Source organism: Anomaloglossus baeobatrachus, chromosome 11 (assembly GCF_048569485.1).
Source record: "Anomaloglossus baeobatrachus isolate aAnoBae1 chromosome 11, aAnoBae1.hap1, whole genome shotgun sequence".
Lineage (NCBI taxonomy): Eukaryota > Metazoa > Chordata > Amphibia > Anura > Aromobatidae > Anomaloglossus > Anomaloglossus baeobatrachus.
Window position 1 is genome coordinate 34,958,928 of NC_134363.1, and position 10,010 is coordinate 34,968,937.

The 10,010-nt window shown below is 49.4% G+C and overlaps 1 protein-coding gene across 2 annotated transcripts; it reads left to right on the forward strand.

Moving 5' to 3' along the window:
• The first annotated feature begins 478 nt into the window (after positions 1-478).
• LOC142256877 (zinc finger protein 574-like) lies at positions 479-9,154 on the forward strand. Of its 2 annotated transcripts, none has more exons than XM_075328830.1 (3): positions 479-538; positions 1,616-1,674; positions 6,445-9,154. In XM_075328830.1, the coding sequence occupies exon 3, from the start codon at positions 6,480-6,482 to the stop codon at positions 8,997-8,999; it is 2,520 nt and encodes an 839-aa protein (XP_075184945.1). In that variant the 5' UTR covers positions 479-538; positions 1,616-1,674; positions 6,445-6,479; the 3' UTR covers positions 9,000-9,154. The 2 variants fall into 2 exon arrangements, with proteins under 2 accessions (XP_075184945.1, XP_075184944.1); XM_075328829.1 differs by having other exon boundaries at positions 486-674.
• The last annotated feature ends 856 nt before the right edge of the window (positions 9,155-10,010 follow it).

Consider the following 10,010-nt stretch of genomic DNA (forward strand, 5'->3'; position numbering starts at 1 on the left):
TATATATATATATATATATATATATATATACATACATATATATATACATACATACATATATATGCGTAGATATATATATTTATATATATATAATATAAATATATATATCTACGCATATATATGTATGTATGTATATATATATGTATGTATATATATATATATATATATATATATATATATATAAAAGAAATGTCTATATATAAACAAAAAAATATATAAATAGAAAAAAATTTTTATATATATATATATATATATATATATATATATATATATATATATATATATATATATATATATATATATATATATAAAGTGCTTAAAAATTAGAATCGTTTAGTTTTCGGGCTTATTTTGCCCATAACCAATATGGCGGCGCACGGATACGTCACGTTTTACGTCACATCCTGTATTTGCTTCATTAGAACACTGTTTTACAACCTGCCTTCTGATTGGTCGACTGTGTAATCCCGGCAGCCAATGAGCTGTTTCTTTGCTAGCAGGTGTTGACAACGGCGCGGTGAGGGCTGACGGTGTGTAGGTGAGAGTTGTGCGGCACTGGAACCGGGCGGTTGGTGGAGGAAGTGGTGTCCGACTACCGGGCTCTGACCCGCCGACGTCCCGGTGGTTGTCGTACAGCGGAAAGGCAGTGCTGATAATTTAAAGACACAGTACCGGTAATTAGCTGCATGTGGAGTGAGGCGGTGACAGCCTCTGTGGGGAAAGGGGGAGTGGGAGCGGTTGTTGTACGTGTCAGTATTTAGAGTTTACTGGTTCTCTGTGCTGGCACTACAAATCCCGGCATGCACTGCCAGCCACGTGACACTATGAGTGCAGGATTCAGGCTGAACTACACTTCCCAGCATGCTCTGCGTATTGTAAGCTGTTTGTTGCTGAAGTTTATTAACTCCTTCAGCACTGGGCATGTTTTGGTCTCTTTGGGACCGCAGGAAGTTTTTATTTTTGTTTTTTTCCTCTTTCCGTAGTGAGGCCGGGGCTCCGCGTACCAGTTATTGGGATGATTTTGCGGTGTGTGCTTTTTATTAAATATTTTTTTTACTTTTGCTGTCACAGTGCGGAGCCATTTTTAGTTTTGTTGCTGTTTTATTATTTTTTCCAGTATAAATGTAATAAACTGCTTATTATCAGCTGAATGTCGCGTTACGGGGGCTGACGGGGTGAACGGTGAGGCCCCCACAGTCTAGTGTAACCGCCTAGGTACTGTGGTTTCTATTGACTGCGGCATCTAGGGAGTTAAACAGCAGTGATCAGAGCTAACTCTGATCCCAGGATACAAGGCTATATTGATGTAAGAGTACATTGGGTGCAACAGCTGTGCCCTCGCCATCCACTGGGCAGAAATGAGGTCGGTCACCAGTATAATGGAATCACATTTAGATCCCAAAGAGGGAAGGGGTTAAATGTGCATGCTTGTATCAGCGGACTTTGCACATGGATGCCTCTGCTGATCCACTGTTTAGGATTGAGCTTCTTCCCTTCTGTTTTGGGTGTGATTGACCCCCTAGGGTGCTGGGGTCCGGCCCCCTCCACTCGTGGGAATGGTCTTGTGTCCCATCACTGATACTGTACATGTCTCTAATATTTCTTCACTTTCTAGGGATCTCCTATGAGTTCATCTGAAGCGGAGCTCCTGGGATTTGTGCAGTATTTTATCAGGTAAGAGGTGTTTTTATGTCTCACACAGATCCTATTTGTTTTTTTTTGTTTTTTTTGTTTTATCCCCCTGAATTATTAAACTGCATGGGGAAAATGTTTTGTTTTTTTTTTCTTTTCTCCAACCCCACCCCCAAGCCTGTCTTTGTGATGTGCTGCAGGGCTCCTGAAGCTTCCCCCCTCTCCACATTGGCTGCGGGGCCTCCCCCCATCCCCGTCCTTCCTTGTTGGCTGCGGGGCCCCCCTCCCTTTCCTTTTTCGTTGGCTGCGGGGCCCCCCTCCCTTTCCTTTTTCGTTGGCCGCGGGGCCCCCCTCCCTTTCCTTTTTCGTTGGCCGCGGGGCCCCCCTCCCTTTCCTTTTTCGTTGGCCGCGGGGCCCCCCTCCCTTTCCTTTTTCGTTGGCCGCGGGGCCCCCCTCCCTTTCCTTTTTCGTTGGCCGCGGGGCCCCCCTCCCTTTCCTTTTTCGTTGGCCGCGGGGCCCCCCTCCCTTTCCTTTTTCGTTGGCCGCGGGGCCCCCCTCCCTTTCCTTTTTCGTTGGCCGCGGGGCCCCCCTCCCTTTCCTTTTTCGTTGGCCGCGGGGACCCCCTCCCTTTCCTTTTTCGTTGGCCGCGGGGACCCCCTCCCTTTCCTTTTTCGTTGGCCGCGGGGACCCCCTCCCTTTCCTTTTTCGTTGGCCGCGGGGACCCCCTCCCTTTCCTTTTTCGTTGGCCGCGGGGACCCCCTCCCTTTCCTTTTTCGTTGGCCGCGGGGACCCCCTCCCTTTCCTTTTTCGTTGGCCGCGGGGACCCCCTCCCTTTCCTTTTTCGTTGGCCGCGGGGACCCCCTCCCTTTCCTTTTTCGTTGGCCGCGGGGACCCCCTCCCTTTCCTTTTTCGTTGGCCGCGGGGACCCCCTCCCTTTCCTTTTTCGTTGGCCGCGGGGACCCCCTCCCTTTCCTTTTTCGTTGGCCGCGGGGACCCCCTCCCTTTCCTTTTTCGTTGGCCGCGGGGACCCCCTCCCTTTCCTTTTTCGTTGGCCGCGGGGACCCCCTCCCTTTCCTTTTTCGTTGGCCGCGGGGACCCCCTCCCTTTCCTTTTTCGTTGGCCGCGGGGACCCCCTCCCTTTCCTTTTTCGTTGGCCGCGGGGACCCCCTCCCTTTCCTTTTTCGTTGGCCGCGGGGACCCCCTCCCTTTCCTTTTTCGTTGGCCGCGGGGACCCCCTCCCTTTCCTTTTTCGTTGGCCGCGGGGACCCCCTCCCTTTCCTTTTTCGTTGGCCGCGGGGACCCCCTCCCTTTCCTTTTTCGTTGGCCGCGGGGACCCCCTCCCTTTCCTTTTTCGTTGGCCGCGGGGACCCCCTCCCTTTCCTTTTTCGTTGGCTGCGGGGACCCCCTCCCTTTCCTTTTTCGTTGGCTGCGGGGACCCCCTCCCTTTCCTTTTTCGTTGGCTGCGGGGACCCCCTCCCTTTCCTTTTTCGTTGGCTGCGGGGACCCCCTCCCTTTCCTTTTTCGTTGGCTGCGGGGACCCCCTCCCTTTCCTTTTTCGTTGGCTGCGGGGACCCCCTCCCTTTCCTTTTTCGTTGGCTGCGGGGACCCCCTCCCTTTCCTTTTTCGTTGGCTGCGGGGACCCCCTCCCTTTCCTTTTTCGTTGGCCGCGGGGACCCCCTCCCTTTCCTTTTTCGTTGGCTGCGGGGACCCCCTCCCTTTCCTTTTTCGTTGGCTGCGGGGACCCCCTCCCCATCTCCCTTTCCTTCCTCGTTGGCTGCGGGGCCCTCCCTCCTCATGTGGCACTTACTCTTCCCACTGCGCAGATCCTACCAGTCCACCAGAGGGCGCGCCTTGTGGTTGTTGTTTGCCACCTTTTTAATATGAAACCTACAAAGAATTGAGCGTAGGCCAAAAATAAACAAACTAATGTTTATGCATCAAATAGATAAAAAAAAAAAAACACTTAAAAACAGCGACAGACAGAAAACTCTTCAGCGGAGAAGCCGCACAACAAACAGCTGGTTAATCAATAGGTGAAATCCATGATAATAATAATAAACACTTCAGAGTATGTGATGGATTTAACCTATTGATCGACCAGCTGTTTGTTGTGCGGCTTCTCCGCTGAATGAATAAAACACGTTCCAATGGGGAGCTGAGCAGTTCCGGACAGTCCCCCTATGTCATTCATTGACATGAGACCTGTACCCCAGAGTTGGAGCGAAGTGCAGAACGCCATCCGTCGGCCATGGTGATAATCCGTGGTCGTTGTTTGGGAGCCCTGAGTATCGCCTCCCTGCATCCGTGGCTCTTCTTTAGATTAGCCAGCCTGGTTTGTTGCACACGTGATATTGCACCAGGCCGGCTAATTTAAAGAGCCTCCGTTCCTGGGGCTCTCATCCAACGACCACAGATTCCTGAGTTGACGGATCGACCGGGTCCTGCAAATCGATTCACACTGACTCTCTAATATAATCCTAAATTTCAGCCCGGAGTTCTGCAGGTGCAGCCACGGGCGCCTACCACCGCAGCTCTAATACAGCAAGCTGTGGATGCAGTTTAGGGAAACAGATGTATAACCAACACATTTTCTTTTCTTCCCATGTCACAATGTCTCCCAATAATAACCCTGAAATGTAGCTGTTTTCACTGTATTTATGGAGCCACATAATAATTTGACCAGTCTGGTTCTGTAGACATCCATTCTCTGCAGTCTCATTATCATCACACAGTATTACAATGACTGATATCACCTTTATATACAGTAGATAACAGATAACACAGGATTGCACCATTCACAAAAGGTGATGTCACAGCTCACCTCCTCCTCCTGTACAATGACTGATAACACCGCTATATATTATAGACCACAAAGGATCCACTATTCACAATAAGTGATATCACAGCTCACCTCCTCCTCTGCAATGATAGATAATACCTCCTATATACAGTATAAATAGAACAGGATCCACCATTCACAATAGAGATATCACAGCTCACCTCCTGTGCAAGTAACACCTTCATATACAGTAGAGAACACGGGATCCACCATTCACAATAGGTGATGTCAAAGCTCACTGACCACCTTCCTTCCTCCTGTACAATGACGGATATCACCTATATACAGTATATCACACAGGCTTCACCATTTACAATAGGGGATATCACAGCTCACCTCCTACTGTATGACTGACACTTATTTACAGTAGAAAACAGGATCCACCATTCACAATAAGTGATCACAGCTCACATCCACCCCCACTTGTTCAATGAATACTGACACCCCTATATACAGTAGATAACCCAAGACCCACCATTCACAATAGGTGATGTCACAGCTCACCTTCTCCCCCTCCTAACTGATAACACCTCCATATACAGTATATAACACAGGATTTACCATTTGCAATAGGTGATGTCACAGCTCACCTTCTCCTGTACAATGACTGAGCTCTATATACATATATAACACAGGATCCACTATTCACAATAAATGATATCACAGCTCACCTCCTCCTCCTGTATGACTGGTAACGTCTCTATATGCAGTAAATAATCCAAGATCCACCATTCACAAAAGGTGATATCACAGCTCACCTCCTCCCCCTCTTGAACAATGACTGATAACACCTCTATATACAGTAGTGATGTCATAGCTCACCTCCCCCTTCTGTACACTGACTGACCTCTATATACATATATAACACAGGAACTACTATTCACAATGGGTGATGTCACAGCTCACCTCCTCTCCATCTTGTACAGTGACTAACACCTCTATATACAGTATTGATGTCACAGCTTACCGCCTCACCATTTTGTACAATGACTGATCACTACTGTATGTAGAGGTGTTATCAGTGATTGTACAAAATGGTGAGGAGGTAAGCTGTGACATCAATACTGTATGTAGAGGTGTTATGTCACAGCTCACCACCTCATTCTGTACAATGACTAATGACCTCTATATACATATATATATATATATATATATATATATATATATATATATATCTATATATATATATATCTATATATATATATATATATATATATAATATATATATATATATAACACAGGATCTACTACTCACAATAGGTGATGTCACAGCTCACCTCCTCCCTCTTGATAACACTCCTATATACAGTAGTGATGTCACAGCTCACCTCCTCCCCCTCTTGTACAATGACTGATAAGTGATAACACCTATATAGTAAATAACAGGATCTACTATTCACAATAGATGTCACAGCTCACCTCCTCCCCCTCTTGTACAATGACTGATAACACCCCTATATACAGTAATGATGTCACAGCCCACCTCTTCCCCCACCTATACAATGACTGATAAGTGATAACACCTCTATATATAGTAAATAACACAGGATCTACTATTCACAATAGGTGATGTCACAGCTCGCCTCCTCCCCCTCCTGCACAGTCAGTCAGCTCCTGTCTGTCGCTCTCTTCAGTCCACGCGGCTGCCATCAGACTGTTCCCACACACGCTGGATCCCGCTGAGAGCGGCAGGATTTGCTGCGCACAGCTCTGCACAGCAGGGCCTCTCCTCTGCCCGCTCGAGCGCTTCTGCCACTTGTGCCAGCTTTAATCCTGCCTGATCTCGTCTCTTGGCTGGAAGCTGCGGAGATGGGCGCAGTTTGTTTGGCCTCGTTTTCCTACATTTGCACATTTGTCTTTTTTTTTTTTCTTTCCTCCTTTCGGATCCGCTTAGTAATAGTTGTCAGCGAGCTGTGGCTCTCGGCCGTCGCTGCCTCGGATCTCTTACTCTTGTCTTCTGTTTTCCATGGCAGGTCATTAAAAAGATTGGGCGCGCAGAGATGCTGAAATGACGGAATCGGAGGAGACGTTGGTGTACATAGAGCACCGCTACGTGTGCTCAGAATGCGGAGAGGAATTTCCCAATTTGGGGGACGCTGTCCTGCACCAGCAGAGCCACCCCACCCCCGCAGCGGAGCCCCAGTTCCAGGTTGTGGGGCTCGGCTCTCAGGAAAACCAGTATCAATGCCTGGAGTGCGGGCAGCTGCTGCTGACTCCCGGGGACCTGCTCGCCCACCAGGAACTGCATCTGCGCTTACTGAATACATCCAAGCCCGAGAGCCCGAAAACCAAGCGACCGTCCCGCGGGGAGATCCACTACGAGTGCCAGGAGTGCAAAGCCCTGTTCAACAGCCAGGACGTGTGGATGGCCCATCGGTACACGCACATGGAGCACCAGGAGGCGGCGCAGGCCAAGGTGGTGCTGCAGGCAGAAGAGCACGTGCTGGAGGATACGCTGCAGCTCATGTGTAACCCCTCCGCTCCCGGCGAGGTCCATCTCGTGGCAGGACAGCAACACTTCCACGTCCCGACCCCATCCTCTACCGCGCAGGTGCTGGTGGACCTGGAGCATTCCTACAAGAAGAGCGAGGGCGTCGGGGAGGACTGCGCCGTAGAGGTCTTGTTTTATAAGTGTTCCGAGTGCACGCAGCTCTTCCAAACGCCCGAAGAGTTCCTGGACCATCAGGCTATGCATTTCCAAGGACAGGAAGGCGGCGGACAACCCGAGGAGCCGCAACAGCCCTCCGAGGCCGAGGAGTGGAAAGAGGCTCCCGCTGCAGAGAACGGCGGTGCCTCGCTTCCTTCTGAAGGGGAGAAGCCGGCGGCGGAGGAGGAGGCTCCTTTGTGCTGCTCCTCGTGTGGAATGAATTTTAAGAGCGTCACCGAATTCGAGGCTCATCAGTTATTACATCAGACTTGTCCCTTTAATTGTCCCTTGTGCAGCAAAGTGTTCCCCACGTCCCCGGAGTTGGACGAACACCTCCAATCGCATCAGGGAGAGTCCCATTACCTCTGCGTGGATTGCGGCCTCGGTTTCGCCAGCGAAACCATCTTGTTAAATCACCGCAAAACCCACCTCTCCGACCCGCTCTACTCCTGCGAATGCGGGCTGATGTTTGTCAACATGACAAAGTTCCTGTATCACCGGCGGCAACATAACAACAAACCCCGAGAGCCGGCGCCTCCGCCAGCGGCGGAGGAGAAGAAGAGTTACACCGTCCCGGGTCCCGCCGAAGGTTTCGTCTGCTATTGCGGCAAAGAGTTCCCTTCGCTTCCGCAGCTATTACGGCATCAGCACTTTGTGCATTCGCTTGAGAGGAGACACAAGTGCCCGAATTGTTGCAAGACCTTCAAAAAACGGTCGCACTTACAAAACCACATGCTGACGCACACCGGGGAGCGGCCGTATTCGTGCACGGAGTGCAGCAAGTCCTTCAACTCCCAAGCCAACCTGCTCCGGCACAAGCTCACCCACACGGGGGAAAAGCCCCACAAGTGCCAGGTGTGCGGCAAAGCCTTCAGCCAGTCGTCCACGCTCCAGACACATCTTTTCGTCCACAGCAAGGCGTATCCTTACAAGTGCTCGGAGTGCGGGGTCAACTTCCACCGCCCGTACCGTCTGCTCATGCATCAGTACCATCACACCGGAGAGTATCCGTACAAGTGCCAAGACTGCGGCCTTTCCTTCTTGCTCAAAAGGCTGCTGGAAGTACACCAGCTCGGACATAAAGGCGACGAGCCGTCCCGCTGCGCCGACTGCGGCACCAACTACCCCAGCGCGCAGAGATTAAAAAACCATCGCTGCAATCGAGCGGGCAGCGGAGCCGGGGAGAAGCTGGAGTGCCCCGTTTGTGGCAAGAAGGTCAACTCTGACGCCCGACTGAACGCCCACGTCGCCTCTCAGCACGCGGGCACCAAAGCCGGCCACGGGTGCGCGGGGAAAGGTAAACAGCCGGCGTCTCCGCACAGCAGACAGAAATCGGGCACCAAAAAATTGGAGTGTCTCGACTGCCACAAAATCTTCAGCACCGAAACCTCCTTACAAGTTCACCTCCGGATCCACACCGGCGAGCGGCCGTACCCCTGCCCGGTGTGCAACAAAGCCTTCCGACAGTCCACGCACCTGAAAGACCACATGCGTCTGCACACCGGGGAGAAGCCCTTTAAGTGCGACGTGTGCGGCAAAGCCTTCACCATCGCCGTCCGCCTCTCCGAGCATAAACACATCCACACCGGGGAGCGGCCTCACACCTGCACCGACTGCGGCCGGGCGTACCGCTCCTTCTCCAACTTGTGGAAACATCGGAAGCTACACCGGGAGCAAGCGATACCCCCGCCGGCCCACGAGAGCCACGCCAACGACCTCTCCAGCACGGTCGCCATACTAGAGACTGTAGAAACCATTCCCATCATCGAGACGGTGGAAATCTTCCCCGAGGGCAGCACCATAAGTGTACAGGACATTCAGTTTGAGACTCTGCAGGTGGAGAATATTCATTTGGGGAACATTCAGATCGGGACCTTATGAGACTGTGGCGTGTCGCCGGGTCCGTGGGCTTCGGGGGGTCCACCGTAGCCACAGGGACAAGTGGCGGCTGTCAGAAGTCTGCAGTAATTGTCATCTCTGTATGAAGCGCTGTAGAAATTCCTATTTTAATTAAACCCTCTAGTTATTAACCTTTACTGGTGGATTGTGGCGCTCCCTTTACATTACTCGATTGTTTTAGATGTGGATTTTTTTTGCTGTGCCTACCAGAAGAAAGGTTGTATAGGTTTAGTTCATGGCCATAGGGAAAAAAAAATCAATTTTGCAATTGGATTCCATTAAAAGTTTACACATTTTTGGGTATTACAGGCTTTGTTTCTCTCTAGAATGACGAATGAGTTAACTGAGAATCGGTCAGTGAGCTCTTACTGACTGTTTTTATGTCTTTATAATATTTTATTATAACCATGAAGTTGTTTAACTTTATATTTGTGGCCATATATCTGCATGGAATTCTCCTGCCTGCTGCCCGACGCGCGTTTCGTCCTGCGTTGGACTTTCTCAAGGGAGGGTAGAATAGAAAGTGGCATATACAGTATCTGCATTACTCCGAAAGACAGCGCCTAATTCAGCCGTTGGTCTTGTATAAGCCTAGTTAAGTTCAGTTCAGTAGTCTATATGCGGGCCTACTGAATGAAGCTTATGAATTTCACACTTTCCAGTCAGAGCGAGCTCGCTGACAGCTGCTCAGTTACCTCATTCACCTGTGGGTCTCATATAATTATATAATCAAAAAAATCCCTCAAAGGTGCTTGATAAATATAATAGTTATCTCAAAAAGACCCCCACGGACAAATAAATTGTGTATAAACCTGCCCATATGAGTCAATACACCCCAGAATATATATAAATATATATATATATATATATATATATTTATATATTCATATTTATATATATATATATATATTTATATATATATTAATTTCTTTTATTTAAATATATAAATATTTAAAAAATAGACACAAACAATTAAAAACAATGGAGGAGCGA

Coding starts and splice junctions, on each gene's coding strand:
- LOC142256877 (XM_075328830.1), top strand. CDS start 6,480: ATGACGGAATCGGAGGAGACGTTGGTGTACATAGAGCACCGCTACGTG.